The sequence below is a fragment of the Xenopus laevis genome, chromosome 1S (genome assembly GCF_017654675.1).
Source record: "Xenopus laevis strain J_2021 chromosome 1S, Xenopus_laevis_v10.1, whole genome shotgun sequence".
Taxonomy (NCBI): Eukaryota; Metazoa; Chordata; class Amphibia; order Anura; family Pipidae; genus Xenopus; species Xenopus laevis.
The window spans coordinates 52,453,087-52,473,675 of record NC_054372.1 but is presented as its reverse complement, the minus strand read 5'-3'; the positions used below and the strand labels follow the sequence as shown (position 1 = coordinate 52,473,675).

Sequence of the window (20,589 nt, the reverse complement as noted above, 5' to 3'; positions counted from 1 at the left end):
CAGATTATTAATTAGAAAAGGGCCGAGAAGTGCTGGTGACTAATTTTTAACCTACTTTTTACAATTGAGTCAGGTTGATCTGTTGGATCTGTTGAATAATGATTATACTGTATATTACTAGTGCAAATAAAAGGGCACATTGTTAAAATGCATTTATTGAACCGTGATATCTCCAACCAGCAGGGCCGGATTTATATAGCCGGCGCCCCTAGGCCCACTGCTGTTCAGTGCCCTGGTCCTCTCCAAATGTTAGGCATCCCAAGTGATTGTATTGACTTACCTGAAACCCCAGACCGGTGCTCCTATCAGCAGAAAACTGCAATGGCCCAGGGTTATACCAATGAGCACCACGGAGTGATCCTCTTCCTGCTTCCTCCTTCTTCACGCAGCTGTGCATGCGCAGTAGAACGAAAAGCCGAACTTTAACTAAAGAGCCTGCTATTTTGTTCAACTGAGCATGCATTGGCCCCGGTATATTTGAAGACAGAAGAAGACGGAAGTGGATCACTCCGTGGTGCTCACTGGTATAACCCCGGGCCAGGGATATGGGGGTTGCGGACACCGCCAGCTGATATCAGTAAATGCGAACTGGAACGTATTAAAACAAATCCATCTTTATTAGACAATTTAAAAATAACCCCGGGCCAGTGCAGTTTTCTGCTGATAGTAGCGCCAGCTCAGGGTTTCAGGTAAGTCAATACAATCACTTGGGGGTGCCTAACATTTGGCACCACCAAGTGCAACAAGCCTTTCCTTCTCCTTTAAGTAAGGATCTGCCTATCATGAGGACATGTCTGTGAGTTGGGATGTCATTACTCATCTGCTATCACTCTCTCCTCGAACTTGTCTTTCACTGCAGTAAAGTATTAGCTAAATCAGGCATCTCATTAGTATGTAGCCCCATAGCAGTAAGTCGTCACTTCATACTGTATCTCACCAACTGCATAATTTCAGTCAAAGGGTCTCCCACCCTTACAAATGCAAGGATGACTGTGTGGGCTTTAATACAAACTAGGGATGGACCAGATCCACTATTATAAGATTTGGTCAAACCCCGAATCCTTTGTGAAAGATTTGCAGAATACCGAATCGGAATCCTAATTTGCATAGAAAAGAAAGAAGCATTTTTGACTTTCTTGTTTATGTGGAAGGCCGAACTGAATCTTGGATTTGGTGCATGCCTAATCCAAACATCAAATAGTACTATTGTACGATTAGAGAAGAACTACAGTACTTTTTAGTTTACTCTTTATGTCATGCCATATATTTAATCAGCAGCCAGTGAAATCGAGCTTTAGAGTCCATTCCATTGAATATACAGTATACTGCATACCAAAATATTGTGTTTATACAAATAATGAATCATGACTTTGTTTTAATTGTAATTTTACAAATTTTACATTAATTGTGCATATATTACGTTTTACAGAATATTACAGATGGAGTGTGCAATGGCATCTGTATTTGCTTTTATTATAACCAAGAGTTTTTTTTTTTGGAATTTCATTTAGCCAATCCCTTAATTGCAGTTGGATTATTTCTATTTTTTTCTAGGCACGGGCAACATCTGGTACTTTTACTCTCTGGAGTTGGAAATGCTTTTAAAGTAAGTAATTCAACACAAAACTATTAACAGATTGTAGAAAAACAAAATCTCAAAATAAATAAATCTTGTTTAGCAAACAACAGATTATATTGGAACCGACATCCCAACAAGGTATTAACTTTCTGTGAATGTCATGAAGAGAAATGTTTATTATTGCTCTTGAACAATCCCTGGAACTGGCATCTGCTTTTGTGTGAAAAAGTGTTGCCTTGAGGGAGGTAATCGAGAGGGGCATTAGCCTTGCATTTGTTTCTTCAGGGGGTACAATTATAATCAGCTACATTGTATTCTTATACCTCACTCCCTCAAGCAATAAACAGCCATAAACATATATTCAGGTCACAGGTATTTATACAGTGCAGTACTTATATGCAATCAGAAACGTAGTATTTTTTCCCATATTGTAAGAAGTCCATTGCAGGCAGATAATTGCTACTCTTTTAGCTAACTCTATTGTGCGAGGACTAACATGCTCATTATAGAGTTTCTTCATTCTCAGTTATGTAACATAATTTCTAAAACACCAAGAGAAAAACATAAAATATTATTCATTTGTGAACAGTGATTTGACGTGGAGCTTGTTTGGACTCTCTCTTTGATGACTAGATTTCCATCTAATGCCATAAATGTGAGACGGTTAGTATAAATGTAGAGTGCTCATACTACATTGTGTGTCTAAATGCTTTTTAACAGAGCCATTTATCCTAGGAAGTATGGACATGGGACAGATCAATTCTTTGAACAGGTTTTCTCTTGAGATTCCAGTTCCCCAACTACCACATATAACTCGCTCAGAATGTAAATATGCAGCTTAAAATAGCCCATCCTCACTCTGCTTCCTCAACTTTTGACTCTAGTGGATCATTTCTGCATCAAAATGAGCCTAGCCACAGATGTTTATGCTTGCTGTCTACCCCATGATTCAAATCTAGTTAAGTCATGGCCTGGTTACAGTTTTGGAAGCCACCTCTAATTCTGAAACCAGCTGACGATACAATGAACTACTGTATACAGTATACTGAGCTACGCTTTCAATTACTTTAACTTTATGTCTGTGATAGATCCTTAAATGTATGGAGCTAGCTCTCAAACACCTGTCAATATTGTAGATTTGTATGTATCCATGGAATCTTGGGGGCAGATCACTAAAGGGCGAATTGTCGCCAGCGACCACTTCGCACACATCACAAGTTGCAAATTCGCTACCACTACGCTAATTAACTAATATGTGAAGTTGCGCTCTGGGCGCCGAACAATGGCGACTTATCGCTAGCGTTACTTCGGCAGTGCAAGCATTTTATAGTGCTTATTACAAGTATCCAGGGAATCTTAATAAAGACAAGAGAATTTATATAATGCCCTACACATGAGCCCACTGTAAAATGAATGTTCCATATGTTAGGAAATGTCTGGAGAAAACCAGTTACTTTTGCAGGCTATTTTATTGCACAGTGTTATAATATGTTAAAGGAACATCTCAGTGTAAAAATAGATAGGTGTTAAATTAGATGTTAAATACATAGGCTGTGCAAAATAAAAAAAGTTTTTAATATAGTTCATTAGCCAAAAATGCAATGTATAAAGACTGGAGTGAGAGGATGTCGAAGAGAACAGAACACTACTTCCTGTTTTTCAGCTCTCTAAGGGGCAAATTTACTAAAGGGCAAAGTGGCTAATGCTAGCGACTTTCCGCCATCGTTGCCATCCGCAGGGACATCGCCGATTTTCTGGCACAGGCACCAATTCGGTAGCAAAAGAGACTGGCACTAGCGGTCATTCACACTCTATCGGCAGGCAACTTTTCACGCTAACAGACGCTATTCCACAAATTCACTAAAATGCGGATTTTACTGAACGTTACCTCTTTCGACAGAGTTGCCTTTCCCAGCTCAGACCAGGCGAAGTGCAATGGAGTTCATAGATCTACCTCAATCTTCTGTCACTTACATTATATTCTGTGAGTAGAAAATGCATCAAAGTTCAAAAAACGCTGGCATCTTTACCTTTTTTCAGAGTGATAGGCTGCAAAAGTCCTAAAAATTTTTTTTTGTGTAACCGGTTTCCCCCATAAATTTTCTAACTTATGGAACATTAGCTATACAGTGGGCTCATGTGAAGGGCATTGTAACAACTCTATTGTCTTTATAAAGGTTCCCTGGACATGTGTAATTAACAGTGGAAATGTAATGTATTTGCTACAACATATAACATAAAGACGTCCATTCAACTTTAAATTTCCCACCGTATGTAAATTAACCTGAGCACAAGACCTCTAGAGAACTTGCGCTAGGCAGAAATGAATGCTAGTGCATCTTCGCTTTGAACTGCTCGTATTGGCAAAGTAACGCTAGCGAAAATTCGCCAGCGTTCAGTGCCCAGGATGAAACTCTGCCTGTTAGTGAATTAGCATTGTCTGGGCGAATTTTCGCCTGGTGCATTTTTGCGATGGGTGTGCGCTGGCAAATTTTCGCCGGTTACTAAATCTGCCCCACACTCTGAGTTAGTCAGCGACTTGAAGGGGGGAAACATGGTACATATCTGCTCAGTGAGTTTGCAATTGATCCTCAGCATTCAGCTCAGATTCAAAAGCAACACTTATGACCCATGTGGCCCTCTCTCAAGTCACTGATTGGTTACTGCCTGCCAACCAATCAGTGCAAACCAAGAGAGCTGCAAAGCAGGAAGTGGTGTTCTGGCTATTATGTTAGACATCCGCTCACTCCAGCCTTTATACATTACATCTTTGGCTAACTTACTATATTAGAAACATTTTTTTTATTTTGCACAGCCTATCTATTTAGCCAGTTTTTATACTGAACAGTCCATTTCAAGCATTTACACAAAAGATTTTTTTCTGCCCAAGAAGCCCTTTTTCTAAGGAAGTAGGCCCAGCACTTATGTTGTCTCTACACTCAGACAGCAACTCTCGGAGATCCATCACTTACATAAAATAGTGTCTATGTAGATTAGCACCTTGCCGGTTTTCACTAAAGAGAATATCCACTATTCTGCAGCTTGACTGTAAATATACGTATATTTCTTCAGTCCGAAAATATTCCCGTTGTTTTCCTGTACCAATTAAATGGTGCATGGATGTCTTTCGAATTAAATGCCTTGCAGCTAACAGAAACAGACTAAAATAGATATTAGGAAAATTATACTGAGCGTGGGCTGGAGGATGTAGGATATCTACAATGAAGTGTTGTCAGCGTAGGAGAAGAAAAAGAAACATTTTGTAAAGTTAATGGGGAAGGTGATATCTTTGATATGTGAGGTAATTTTTTTAAGGTCACAATTTTAATTGCATCGATAACATTATTCAAAGCAATTTTCATTATCACATTCTGTAATTTTTTTTACTCTACTGGCAGTTGGCTTATTGCAAATCAGTGCTTTATTCTCATTTTTGCAGCAGTAATTGAAGATTGTGAATTTGTTAGATCGTTTATGTTAGCACAAGCAACATATTTCTTGCCAATAGTCACCCATTTGTTTGAATCATGCCAGAATATCTTGAAATTTCTTCTGAATTGGTTTTTACAGATTTTCTTTAATCAAATGAATCAAAAAGTCAGCTGACTTTTCTCACATAGTCCAAAGAACCCATTTTAAATACCTGAAGCAACATTCCCCCCTCGGGCCCCATCATCTTTTGAATAATGGAGTAATTTATTCTGCATAAAATATTATAGAGTATGTAATGGTGCCTTTCTAAAATGCAAGTGTTAGTTTAAAGAGGACAAAATATTTGACAAAAATATTGCAGTATTAAAACAGCAGAATAAAACAGCAGAATAAAACATATTTTAGAGATTATATTTATATTATAACCTAGAGCAGTTTGGAGGTCTGCAAAGCTTTAATGCAATGTCCAATTGCATTAAGACTTAAAGGAGAATTCAACCCTAAAGTTAAAAAAAACCCTACCCCCTACCCTACGTAGACCCCCCTGTCCCCATCCTAAATGCTACCCCAGGCTAATGACTCTAATGTTTACTTACCCCTCAGTGAGGGAGTTCACAGGCGCCATCTTAAGCCACTATGTTGATCTTCAGAATGAGACTGGCGATTCGACAATTTTCGTTAGTTTCGGTGCATGCTCCAACTGCGCAGGCACCACAACGCCGGTCTCATTCTGAAGATTTCTGAAGAGAAGAAGAAGATGGCACCCGTGAACTCTGATTCCTGAATCTGCACCGAGGGGTGAGTAAAACATTAGGCGCATTTGCCAGGGGTAACACTTAGGCTTTGGGGAGGAGGGAGGGGGTCTATGTGGGGGGGGGGGTAAGGTTTTTTTAACTTTATTGTTGAATTTGCCTTTGATACTTTTATACTGGTAAATCATTTTGAAGACTATCTAAATTTATTTTTTCACTTTGAGATGAAAATATAGGAAATTTTGTGTACATGTGACTTAAAATACATTTAATTCCAGGTTGTAACACAACTAAATTAAAAAAGAAAAAAAAGGTAAATATTTAAGCAAGGTACTATATTATAAATAACTAATAGGTCAGGTAAAAGTAACTTTAACTCTAAAGTAAAGGGAAACACAATGGCCTCCTGTGTCCAGATGCTGTTAAGCAAGATAAGTGCATACAGTACATTGCAGTTTCTAATGATATTTTAAATGCCATGCATTTGCACTCTTACTTTATATTTGTTTTACTGGAAATCGTTAACCAATTTATAGATCCTCCTCCTACCAACACTGATTTTATTTCCAAATATGAACCTTAAAAAGCAAAATGAACAGGCAAGCCGTCTCAAATTACCATTCAGTGGCAGCTTGTTCCCTTCACATCTATATTTTATGTCAAAGATTTTATGCAATGATGAGGTTTATATTGAAAGTTTAGTGACATATTGCAGCCGTCACAGGAGTTTTCTTTGATATTAAAATATGAATAAACTTTCATTTAAAGCTGTCTTCATCCTTCAAGACATAAGGGCCACCATGCAGCAGGATTGATCGCAGTGTTAAAGGATTAGATCAGTGGAATTAGATTTCCCTATCAGAGGCTCAAAATTCATCCCAAGTGTCTCTTTGATGTCATATTTTGAAAAAGGAAAGCTGCCGACCCGTTCCAAATAGCTTCAAGTAATCAATGTCAGGAATATTATTTTTATAAAATTTTGCAGCTGTGTTCTCTATTTTTGTTATGAAAATAAGTGGATCAAAACATGGATGGGTTGTGACTGTTGAAGCACATTTGGCTTTGTACAATAGCATTCAAAATGTAGTGCATTAGATATATTAGGATATATTATTTTTAGTATATATTTTTTTAAAAAGTATATATTGAAATAGTAATATCTAGGAAAAAAAACACGAGTCCATGAAGGTTTTTGCAAAATGTATCTTTCTGGTGCAGAGCTGGCTCAAGTAGTATCAACACCCAAGGCAATACTACTTGACCTGATGCCCTGCCACTCATCTACTCAGTTACCCAAAGGCACCCCTCACCCATTGCTTGATCTACAATACATCCCCTTTCCACTGCTCCACCCCATGGCCTTCTTGCTGCTTTCTCTTCTTTTTTTTTTCATTGCAAAAATCACTCTCACCTTGCCCCACTGTCATTTAATAACCCCCAAAGAATGTCTGTCAACATATTTTAAGTTTTGAAGGACAAATACACTAACCTCGACAAAAATCCTGCAATGAATGCCCATTTCATGGTTTCACCACCAGACATAAGGTCATAGATAAACAAAAAACAATCCAACATTACCCATATGGCACAGCAAACCTCTTTAGCACCTCTGTTGAATGGGGATTGACGACTATCAACAGTATAACAGTTTTTAAAAAGAATTGTGAAGTTGGTGTGTAAATAATAAAATTGCTACACTACCAACAGTATATCCAAACAAAGCTATCTGCAGCTGAACTTAATGCAACATCAGGGCTTTCTCTTTCTGCATGTAACATTGTACCTGTCTCTGATTCTGCTTAATCTATTGCTTGATGCCACATTGCCTTGCTTTTTTCATCCAACATTAATGATTCATTTCACTTGTGGGTGTAAAAATGTTATATGGCTGCTTTTTTTTCTTTTCTATTTCTGTCTTCACCTTATTATCACATTAAATTAATATGAGTTTGGCTCTTAAGCATCCTTTTTTCTCTCCAGCTGCAGATGATGTGTGAAAAACATTGAAAGGGTTCCTACTATACCAGCTCCTATGATCAATTTCAATTGGCAATATTTTTGTAAAAGCACAGGTTCCTTGATCACATTTTTTTTATGTTTTAAAATGTATTTTTTTTGGGGGATATAAGGCTCCACCTACCAATTTGTCATTTTCTTTATTTGGTAGGTTATTTATCAAAGTCCGAATTTATCTCAACATGTTTTGCCAAAAACTCTGATTACATCCGCACAGGTTTTTTTCCGCTTATTTATTGTTAGATTTTCCCGCAAATGTGGTGTGTGGGAAAAATACAAATTTCACGATTTTTTTAGGATTTTCCACCCGAAAACTCCAATTTTGTTTGCTTTTTCCCCCGAAAACTCTGAAATCTTCTGGGTATTGCATGATACACAGCGCACATCAAAAAAATCATTGGGACTTCTTCCATTGGAAAAAAACAAAAGTTGAACCTGACAGACGTGTGTCTTTTTTCAACCTTACTTACTATGTTACTATGTTACTATGTTACTATGTTACTATGTTACTATGACTTATATGCAATCCTGAGATGCCGGATTTTTTGATTCTGACTTTTTTCATCCGCGGTATAATAAATTCTAAAGAATTTGTGATTTCTTTAAAGTCCGATTTTTGCATTCGGAGTTTTGTAAATAACCCCCTTAATTGTCATTCAGTCTAGATATATTGTTAAAAACAATTCGGGAACATTTTCAACCAATCAGATGTGTGCCTTCAATGTTCATTCTGCAGCTGACCGTAAATACTAATCACTGATAGGCTGCTGTAAATGTACCCATCATTTATAAATAAACCCTACTACTTACTTTTTCTTGACTGTCCTATACAACAACTGTAGCTACCCTGCTGTAGTAACCCAGATCATTTATGGCAGTTTGAGGAGTGTACAGTATGTATGTAATTATTATATAAATGCTAGATATTAACTATTGTGAATTTATGTTGTTTAATTATTGCACAGTTTGTACTTTTCAGGAAAGTTTCAACTGGGAATTAATTGGTAAACAATATATTTCAGTAGTATATTTTTATTATAATGTTTTCGGCCCAGCACTAGTTATCAGATAGGAGTAAAGCAGTCTGATCATCTTGTGTTAAAATGAGATATCATTTTTTTTATTAGATGTTGCAAACTCCAAGAAGATTGCGATTGAATATATATTAATAAATTATCTGATGTCCCTGGGTATCTGTGCAAGTTTACAGACAATTCAGAGTCATGTTTCAGCTAATGGCACAGCGGGAGATGTTGCCCTCCTCCAAGGGTAATATGGGAGAAACTAGAGTTTAAATATCAATATTTGATGCAATAACTAAGGAATGTACTTGTCAACAGAGATATCCAGCTCCAGGAAAATATACAACATAATCAAATACATCGAAGTAAGAATCAAGGGTATTAGTTCTAAAGAGATTATATGCAGAGATAACAATACAACATTTCAGTCACTAGCTAAACAAAAGCAACCTAGTTATCTTAATAAAAAGAACAGTGTAATTCGCAGTATAAGCCCTCAGGGTACATTGATTGCAGATTTTATGAAGGAATGATTTCTTGCTCTTGGGTATTGTGGTAAAATGTGCCCTTTGATTCGCCTTTACTTGCAAAACTATCCTACAGTCTGAGTATTGATCTTAGGCCCTATAAGACTTTTACTTTTGTGTTCAGATAAAAAGCTGCATGAAAAGTAACATCTATATTTTTGAAGTGTCTTTACAGAATCCTGTATAAAACAAAAAGTCTGCCATGATTTTTCTAAACTTAAGGGGAACTATTGCAAAACTGTAATATAAGCTTCATCATACTAAAATAAAACAAATTGTAAATATAATCAACTATGCCCCTAATACCTTCATGCAGGAGTTGGGAGTCTGATTTGGAATCATTTGCGTTCAGCAATGGGCCGTGCACAGAAATCTTTGCAAACATTATTTTCTAGTCTTCATATATAGTTGGGTTGAAGAAGGATGAGCCAATCGAAAGAGCAGCATTTTAAAATAATGGGATGTGGTGCTCTTTGATCTACAATAAGCGTGAGAGACTTCTTTGCAACTCTGTCTGATAAAATAAATTCCAGCTCTTCTGTTACAGTAAAACACTGTTCAAAGAAAAATTAGGACTACATTCATTTTGGATATAGTGAAAACCATTTTTACAGCAGAATTAACAAGACCTTTGTATGATATACATTTACCATATTATGCAAACTGGATCAGCTTTAAACCTAACATTAGGCAGCACTATTTTTGTCTGCATGAAGCGTTAACAAGATTTTTAATGAAATAAGACTTTAAGGGGCAGATTTACTAAAGGGTGAAGTAGCTAACGCTAACGGCTTTTCACCAGCTTTGCCACCTGCAGGGACATTGCCAATTCACTAACAGGCGCAGGCGCCAATTCACTAGCAGGACTGTCGCTATCGGTTATTCGCACTCTATCGCCAGGCAATGCTCTGGCAAACGATAATTCACTACAGTGTGGATTACTGAACGTTGCTTCTTTCGCCAGAGTTAACTTCGCCACCTCAGACCAGGCGAAGTGCTAAAAAGAAGCTAGATCTTCCTCTATCTTCTGTTACTTGCTTCATATCCTGTTTGTCGAAATGCATTAAAGTTCCAAAATGCTGGCGACTTTTCCTTTTTTTAAGCGGGATTGGCTGCAAAAGTCCCAACAAACTTTTTTTGGGTAACCGGTTTTCTCCACACGTTTTATAACATATGGAACATCAGTTTTACAGTGGGCTTATGTTTAGGGCACTATATTAACTCTCTTGTCTTTATTAAGGTTCCCTGAACAAGTGGTAACTTCAAGCATTTGCACCAACATTAATAATAATAAAGATGTAAATACAACTTTAAATTACCCACCCTATGCAACTTGACGGAAGCGCAAGATCTCTAGCGAATTTTCGCTAGGCACAAATGAATTATAGTGCATCTTTGCTATGAAAAGCTTGCACTGCCGAAGTAATGCTAGCGAAAAGTCGATACAATTCTCCCTTTGGTGAATCTGCCCTTAGGTATGTTATTTGTCTAACTTCGAAAAAAATATTGATTATTAATATACAGGTTTCTATTTGTCATGTCTTAGCTATGCCTCAGTTCACTTTATGTGTAAATTACACATAAGATTTTCCTTTTGACTTTTTAAGAAAAGGGGATTTTTCTTTTACTATGTGTTACAGTATGATAAACATTCTAGATTATACTAAGCAGTACATCATATATTCATATGCTTACAATTTCTTAAATAAACATGATGTATTTTCATACTTAACCCTTAAAATAACTTATTCTCTGGCATTAGAAAGAGTTGGAATTGAAGTTTAATGTGGATACTACATCGGACTGGGGTAAATGGTATGGCAGTGCCCTTATTCCTTGGAGTTATTTTCCACCTAATGTTAACATGATGAATTCCTATGCTATCCATGGCTCTGGTATTGGGAGAACATATGAAGCCTTGTATCCAATACCTCCAGAAGAAATAATTGATGGACAAGGCCCCAACTTGTAAGTATTGAGTGTCGAGATAACTATCCATACAAGTTTCTCCAAATTCAAGTATGGGACCTGTTATGTAGAGTGCTCAGGACCTGGGGTTTTCTAGATAAGGGGACTTTCCAGAATTAGACTCTCCACACCTTAAGTCTTCTAAAAAATGATTTAAACATTAATTAAAACCAATAGGATTGTTTTGTCTCCAATAAGGATTAATGATATCTTAGCTTGGCTCAAGTACAACGTACTGTTTTATTAAATACAATTATTTTATTAAAATGAAGTCTGTGGGAGATGACCTTCCCATCATTTGGAACTGTCTGGACAACAGGTTTCCGTATAATGGAATGTCTAAAGTTGCTAGGGTTGTCCAGTTTTGATCCTGACAGCCGGTTTTGAAAAAGAAAGGAAAACCTTTCTCCTTGATTGAAATGGCTACAGTGTTGGACTGGGAAACCAAGGGCCCACCAAAAAACCTTAGACAAGGGCCCACCAAAAAACTTTAGACCAGGGCCTCACCCTCAGTACAATTTTCTTCCTCTCTTCACTCAACCTCTATTCTCCTAGTCTCTTTTCTTAACATACTATAATCTATTATTCTATCTATTTAACCTCTTTGTTCTCATAGAAATAGGGAATGGCTATGGAATAGGCCAAGTGTTTAGCAGCATGAGGGCCCACTGACACCTGGGCCCACCGGGAGTTTCCCTGATATCCTGGTGGGCCAGTCCGACACTGCATGGCTATTTACCAAACACTGATCGCCACATCATAGCCCTGCCAACAACATCACACACCCCTCCCCTTGATGGCATGCTCCCCTCCCTGTGCAGTCACATTTCCCACTCTGTGATGTCATGTACCTGCCCACTGTCCAAGGCGGCTACTACAGGAAAGATGGCAACCCTAAATATTGCAGTTAAAGGAGAAACAAACCCTTAATAAAAAAAAACCAACCCCTACCCTACATAGACCCCTCTCCCTCCCCCCCGCCTAGCTGTCCCCCCAGGTAAATGCCCCTAACTCCTTACTTACCCATCTGTGCAGATTCTATCCAGTGGAGTTCACGGACGCCATCTTCTTCTCTTCGGTAATCTTCGGAACAAGACAGGTATGCATGTGCAGTTGGAGCAATTTTCTGTTTGGTGACAACTACGCATACGCCGAAACTTGTGAAAATTGCCAAAGCGCCGGTCTCATTTAGAAGATTACCTAAGCGCCTGAAAATTGCACCCGTGAACTCCACTGGACAAAATATGCATGGAGGGGTAAGTAAAGAGTTAGGGGCATTTGCCCGGGGGGCAGCTAAGCTGGGGGGAGGGGGGGCTATGTAGGGTAGGGGGTAGGGTTTTTTTTATTAAGGGTTTGTTTCTTATGTAAAACTGTGCCAACCAATATGCACCTAAACTATAGATATATTTATTGCTTTTCAGGTTAGTAATTTACATTTTAAATCCTGATTCTGTATGTCTTATCTTTTAGACCCCCTGCATCTTTCATCTCCACCACTATCATTGCGTGATATAAAATTATATATTTTCTTGTCTGTCTTAATAAAATATTAATAAAGATGGTAGAACTGCAATGTTTAAGGAACAGTTTAACAAGTATGTCTGGCATCATGTATACAATAACGTATTCCCCTTCACAGCACTACTGTATTAATTTGCTTAAAATGTTAATTAAAAACTGTTTCCCTGTTATTGTTAAGTCTAGTTCTTGCAACTTCTGTAAACTTTTATGCCAGCTTGATCACATTTTGTGTGCACATTTGTCAAAGACTGTTCTTTTATTCAGCATGCTGCAATTCCATTTTTGTTATAAGCTACGTAGATTAATGCTGAAAGAGTTTATATTACTATTCCAAATTGTTTTTCAGTCATCGTCTGGAATATTTTCAAGAATTCAGCCTTAAATGGATTATGGGAGAAGCCTGGGAACAACCTGTTTCTGACCTCTGGGAATCATCTCCTTGAAACTCTCCTATACAGACGATATATATCTATTTTTTATCATCTGTGTTAAAAAAGATTATCCCTGTTGGCATTTAATACTTAACAAGCCTCTTATTCTTCCTCATGACTGAAACTTATATGATTATGCAAATTAATAAAATGAGCTTTCCACAGTGACTCCGTTTGATCCATCTATTTTCAGCGCTCAGTTAATGTAATTGTTTTCTATACTAGTTCTTTTACTTGTTATTATTATTTTCATTTCACAGATTGCTTGTAAAATATATTCTGTGGATTACACAAAGATAAAGGACCTCTACGCACGGAACAAAAATGCTGGAATAATCTTACACTGCTTGAAACTCCTTTATTCCCTTTTGTCATTATTGAATGCATGTACTTAGAAATTCTACTTGCTGTTTTATAAACAAACTGTAATGTCCTTGCTTTTGCTATTTGCCCTTGGAACAGACTGTTCCCGTAACATAAAAGCATAAAACATCCTAGATAATCAATTGATATCTTTATTAAACTATTTCAAATTAATTTTCTAAAGGCATTATCTCTTACACAATTCATGGAGTGGGTGGAAAAGAAAAAAATGTAGTCCAGACAGAGGGAGGACATATAACTAACTGATTGCTAAAAAAATAAATAACAACACAATACATGCTCTGAATTCCTGAGGCTCAGTATCTGGTTGAAACTGGGTGACAATTCAACTGAATGCCCCAAGGTCAGATCTGTGGTTTATCCCAGGAACAGAGAAATATTTTTAACCTGATGCTTAAAGTTGCCCAAATACAGGACAATACAGACCACTACTAACCAAGTTGGCAGTTCGGTGGTCTGTGTTCAGAGACATAAAATATGGCCTCATTGATAACATATTAAGGAACTGAACAGTTTAGGCTCACCCAGTAGCTTATCATGCCTCCATTTAACATTTTACTGGTGCTCCAAGTTCCATCAGAAATGCATGTGGCTGAAAATATCTAAATATACTACATAAGCAAGTGGTGATTGCAAGTTGACTACGGAAACTGAGCACTCTGTTATATGACTGAAGACATTCCAGATCCCTAGTGTCCATAAAAATCAATACGGATAATGTACCCTGAAAACTAAATACTGAGCGGTTTATTTATTTAGAGGGTTATTTACCAAAATCTGAAAATTTCTCACTATTATCTTAAAACCACTTCAACCAAACTCCAGTGCACATTTTTACCATATTTATCAATAAATGTATGCGCCAAACACATTTGTGTTTTTGCTCTGTTTGTTTCTCAAATTAAAGTAATTTTTAATTAGGTTAATTGGGCTAGATAGCTTTGAAAATGATGCCATTGCTGGGTCAGCAGGAATATCTACTTTTGCCTTGATATATTGAATATCTATGTCCCAAAGGCTTTAATCGGTTTAAAATACCACCAGATAAACAGGAATTTATAAGGATTGAGCAGCATTATCAGCCAGGCTGAATTTTGTAGTTTGTTTTCTTGGTTGCAATACTGTATTTATGGGAGTTATCATAATGTCTTACATTATCTTTACCTGTGTACATGATTTTCAGGTACTGTATGTTAAGAATCCAGGCTAAAAGCTGATAATTGTGATTATTTAAATGTATCTGTAAGGAAACGTAAAATGGGTCTTTTTCTCAGAAAACAAACTCAATGAACAGTAAAAGTCAAGGACAAGTTTCTAAATTGAAGAGATAACTGCAAGCTAAAATGTTCAGTGTTTACCAATGTACTGCGGTCCATTTGGGAACTGAGAAAATTTGACATATCACTTTATAGCTATGTGCAAACCCTCTATTTTACTGCAATCTGATGAACAGAACTCTGCAGGCTGCTGCTGCACCGAAATGCAAGTATGTATAGATCTTTCACAGACCATGAAGAAAAATGTTCTTCCAGGGTACAAAATGAAACAAATCTCTGCTGGGCTACAATAAAGTACAGCAAATTAACTGTAATATGTTGCTATGTGCCATTTAGCAGCAAGCTATTCCTGTTGTCTCCGGTAAATGCTTTACAGGCAAATTATGACCTTGGATGATCTTGAGATGTGGGAATAATGCTTGTTCTGGAGGGTATGTGTGGGATGTGACTATTTATTTTGGTGCCGTGTAATATTTCAGTCCAGAAACACAATAGTTTTTATTTGTATTTATTTGTTTTTTAAACTTTCAATTTTTATTGCACACCAGCCATTTTGATAGCGGCCATTCAAATGCCCAGCATGTACTTTGCACTCCGTTTATATAAGAAAATCACCTGGGTGCCAGAATAAAAAGACTATATATATATATATATATATATATATATATATATATATATATATATATATATATATATATATATATATATATATATATATATATATATATATATATATATATATATATATATATATATACTGAACTAAACAAATTAACCCAGCACTATCATTATACAACTTTAAGGAACAATTGGATTAAAGAGAATTTATCTGAATTTGGCAAAAAGAGACAGAGAGAGTGTCTCTTTTTGCCAAATCCAGATAAGTTCTCTTTAATACAATTGTTCCTAAAAGTTGTATAATGATAGTGCTGGGTTAATTTGTTTAGTTCAGTATATGATATAAGCCACACACCCATGCACCAGACTGATTTTAATTGCAACACATGGATGAGCTGCATTTTTTGTTTTTATATATATATATATATATATATATATATATATATATATATATATATATATATATATATATATATAGGCAAATACAAGATTCCTCTGCACTCAACCCATTATCAATATATTTAAGACAGAGACATTTTGTGCATACTGCTACTGAAAAATGCCTTACCCTTTAAACAAAACAGGGATTGTTTGTCCATATATTGCAATATATTTAAGCTGGCCAACTACGTCAAAGTCATCCCATATCTGGCCAGTCCTATGCTCAATTTTCATCTGATTCATTAAGAATTCTATGGTTTAATTATACATTTTATAAAAGGGACGAATACGTTTTACCTGCAACTTACTAGCTGCTTTCAAAGTAAAACTCCCAAACTTGGCTGCCCTTTTATTAGACACCAGTGGGATCACCTGACTATAGTTGGAGGGGGTGGGAGCTACAACATGGAGCTGGTCACTGCTCTTGTAGAACTATAACAAACAAGGGAAAGTTGTGCTCACCACTAGTTTTTTAAAAACATTAGGCGGGGGTGCAATGAGGCTGTGACCACAAAATACAATATAGACAAATACAAGATTCCTCTGCACTCAACCCATTATCAATATATTTAAGACAGAGACATTTTGTGCATACTGCTACTGAAAAATGCCTTACCCTTTAAACAAAACAGGGATTGTTTGTCCATATATTGCAATATATTTAAGCTGGCCCAACTACGTCAAAGTCATCCCATATCTGGCCAGTCCTATGCTCAATTTTCATCTGATTCATTAAGAATTCTATGGTTTAATTATACATTTTATAAAAGGGACGAATACGTTTTACCTGCAACTTACTAGCTGCTTTCAAAGTAAAACTCCCAAACTTGGCTGCCCTTTTATTAGACACCAGTGGGATCACCTGACTATAGTTGGAGGGGGTGGGAGCTACAACATGGAGCTGGTCACTGCTCTTGTAGAACTATAACAAACAAGGGAAAGTTGTGCTCACCACTAGTTTTTAAAAACATTAGGCGGGGGTGCAATGAGGCTGTGACCACAAAATACATATAGACAAATACAAGATTCCTCTGCACTCAACCCATTATCAATATATTTAAGACAGAGACATTTTGTGCATACTGCTACTGAAAAATGCCTTACCCTTTAAACAAAACAGGGATTGTTTGTCCATATATTGCAATATATTTAAGCTGGCCAACTACGTCAAAGTCATCCCATATCTGGCCAGTCCTATGCTCAATTTTCATCTGATTCATTAAGAATTCTATTGCTTCATTATACATTTTACAAAGGGACTAAGTTTTACTTGCAACTTACTAGCTGCTTTCAAAGTAAAATGCCCAAACTTGGCTGCCCTTTTATTAGACAAAAGTGGGATCACCGACTATAGCTGGGAGGGGTGGAGCTACAACATGGAGCTGGTCACTGCTCCTGTATAACTATAACAAACAAGGGAAAGTTATGCTCACCACTAATTTTAAAACCATTAGGCGGTGTGCAATGGGAAAATTAGTGCTGTGAAGTACAAGGGTGAGCCAAACTTGTTTTGATTTTGCTGGTAGTCCACAAGGGGCCCAGTTTATTAAGGGACTTCTTTAAATTTCTGAAGGTAGTGCCCAGTGGGCAGGATTTATTTTTAGGATTTATGTTATCTATGCTGAAATAGTCATCCCTGGCTGAATGTCTGATGAGAAAAGGAACCAATAGCACACAGGACTGGTGAAATCTTCCAATTATTTTATTGTGCAAGCGGAGTGCAATGCAACGTTTCGGGGAACAATACCCCTTTGTCAAGCATACAAAAGTGTGCAAAAAATGCATTTAAATACACAGGTGAGTGTGTTCGATTAACATATCGAATTGTGATTGGTGTGCATCATAAGTGTCAAATAACAACAGTTCCCTCCTTCATTTAAAGGGTAAATGAACCATATATCTCATTAAAATTCAATGTGTTTAAAACATGGGAAGTTAAATTTTTTTCACAAACATTAAAATACAATGTGTATAAATCGTGAGAATTGAGCAATGATTAATGCAAGTGTATTAGTGTAAGATAAAAAACGCACATACAAAAATATCAACAGAGGATAAATCGATGGAAACAACAAACAAACAGCTGTAACATAATTACTAGCTTACCCTACCACATGTGTGCAGGGCAGGACACTGATTGGTCATATAAGGTAAGTTCATCAATGTCTGATGAGGCATACTAAGACTATGTTGGAAATTTGGGAAAATAAACCTGTGTTTTCTTTGAAAAACTGTGGTGTCCCTGTCTGATTGTTCCTTTTCCTATGACTTCCTACCTACTATTTGCCAATTTCCCCCAAAATTACATGTACAAGCAACCAGCTTGTCACAATATATATATATATATATATATATATATATATATATATATATATATATATATATATATATATATATATATATATTGTGACAAGCTGGTTGCTTGTACATGTAATTTTGGGGGAAATTGGCAAATATATATATATATGTACAGTAGTCAAAAATATTAACCTGATGAATATCTAATTTAATGAACAGTCTAAGACAATAATTACCTGCTTGTGCATATCAGGCCTTTTTCAAGGAATTTACCTTATATCATGTTCCTCTTACATATACAGTAAGGGGGTTATTTGCTACAACTCAATTTTTTTTCATAGTCTGGCTAATTTACTAATAATTAAACTTAAAATCAAAGTATCAGTAAAGGAGTAAATACCTAAAATGTTTGAGTTTATAGGCTTACAACCCTCTAATACCAGCATTAAACACCCCAAAAGGAACCTCTGGCATTGACTTTTACATGAATTTGAATGGTTTTAGCTGGAGCATTTTCAGATTCGGATTTTTTGCTGCTTTGGGCAAAATAAATCTTGGAAAAATTAAAGTTTTTTCCCTCTAAAAATTCAAGTTTTTCACAAAAAATCGTGTTTTAATAACCGACTATGTGTTGCCACGTACTGTACAAGGACCAGGTTATAAGATTCTGTTTTTTTTATTAAACATTGTTGTTGGGTGACCCAAATAAAGATGCAAAATCAGCTTTGCAACCCCAGAAATTAGCACTCAAATCGTTAGTACAAATCAAAGTAATTTGATTTTTCAAAGTCCACCAATTTACTCCAAATAGGTTCTAGGAGGTCCCCCGTAGATGATAAATTGCAATATTCAAATTTTCTAATTTTTTTCAAATTCAAATCGAATTTTGACTATTCCATAGTCGAAGTACACAAAAGTTAGCTCGAAATTCAAATTTTTTAAATTTGAATTTTTACTTTGACCTTTGATAAATCTGCCCCTTAGAGTACACGGCCCCTGACCTTGCTACGGGGAAAGGAGAAGAGCAAACATGTAAAACACCTGGTAATAAAGCATTGTTTTAAAAAAAGTGATTTTTATTAAAAATAACGGTTCAGAATGAAATAAAATAATGATTTTATTAAACTAAACATCATGTTAGGATAATACCTTTATCGAAGGTGAACCACCTCTTTAAAGGAGAAGGAAAGCTACGGAGACATTTTATTGCCAATAGATTAGCTGCAATAGTGCAAGCTAGAATGCTATATTTATTCTGTAGAATGTTTTACCACACCTGAGTAAAAAGCTCTAGAAGCTCTCTGTTTGTTTAGGAAAGCAGCTGCCATATTAGCTTAGTGTGACATCACTTCCTGCCTGAGTCTCTCCCTGCTCACTTATAGCTCTGGGCTCAGATTACAGAAGAGAAGAGAGGAGAGGAGCAAATTGAGCATGCTCACACCTGAGGTAAGGAAGTTTAAGATGAAAACAGGAAGTCTGATCCAGAAGCCCATGTGTACACAATAGAAGGAAAGAAATGCAGTGTTTCTTTTGACAGGGGACTCAGATCAGCATTACTTTGAGGGTGTACAGGTATATTTAGATTGACCTTTCTGATAAAGCTTACTTAGTTTTAACCTTTCCTTCTCCTTTAAGAACCCAGGTTAATAGCATCTAATTGGCAAAAGCCACATTAAGTTACTCCATATTCATGTATACAGAGTCTTGGCTTCTGGAAGAGTCCAGCATAGAGTACACACAACTGACTTTTCTTTAATTTTGCAACACAAAGGAAATTAGTCTATTACATTGGGAGAATACTCAAACATTCAAAAACATTGACCTTCTAGCTCAGGCTCCCTAAGTTTTTGCTGGAAGGGCACAGGCTGAAGGTTATTATTCTAGTTCATCGATTTCAAACTGTCAGGGATCCAGCTGTCACCCCAGCACTCAAGAGAACTGGCAAGCCTCAGTCCGATTACTGTGTTATAATGCTTCAATTAACTTACAGCAATTCTTATTCTGTCCTGCCACTGAGAAGGCTTTTCGGTATAACATTTCAATACACCCACAGTTTAAAAAGCAAAGCTCCAATAATATGCAATTATATATCACAATTTCAAAAAAAAAAAGAAAAAAAAGAAATTGATTAACTGTCACTTGAGAAGGGATATTAGGAAGTGAAAATTGCAAAGATTTTTGTCTGCACACTGTAAGCTGAGGGGATTCTGGACTCATTTAACAACTATCCCTGTTCTTTCAGAGATGAGCAACACTGTCAGATAATCTTAATTACACTTTAAGTGGGATGCAAATGAGTTGTGACACTACATCATTTCACATG

The 20,589-nt window shown here is 36.5% G+C and overlaps 1 protein-coding gene across 2 annotated transcripts in view; it reads left to right on the top strand.

Annotated features, from left to right (window-relative positions):
• LOC108706074 (UPF0462 protein C4orf33 homolog) overlaps positions 1 to 13,416 on the top strand; it is a 54,898-nt gene extending 41,482 nt beyond the window's left edge. For both annotated transcript variants that reach the window (XM_041579577.1, XM_018242741.2), the window contains exons 5-7: positions 1,555 to 1,606; positions 11,091 to 11,296; positions 13,164 to 13,416. In XM_041579577.1, the coding sequence (XP_041435511.1) occupies positions 1,555 to 1,606; positions 11,091 to 11,296; positions 13,164 to 13,260 (355 nt within the window). In that variant the 3' untranslated portion in view covers positions 13,261 to 13,416. The remainder of the gene's footprint in view (positions 1 to 1,554; positions 1,607 to 11,090; positions 11,297 to 13,163) is intronic.
• Positions 13,417 to 20,589: the final 7,173 nt, after the last annotated feature.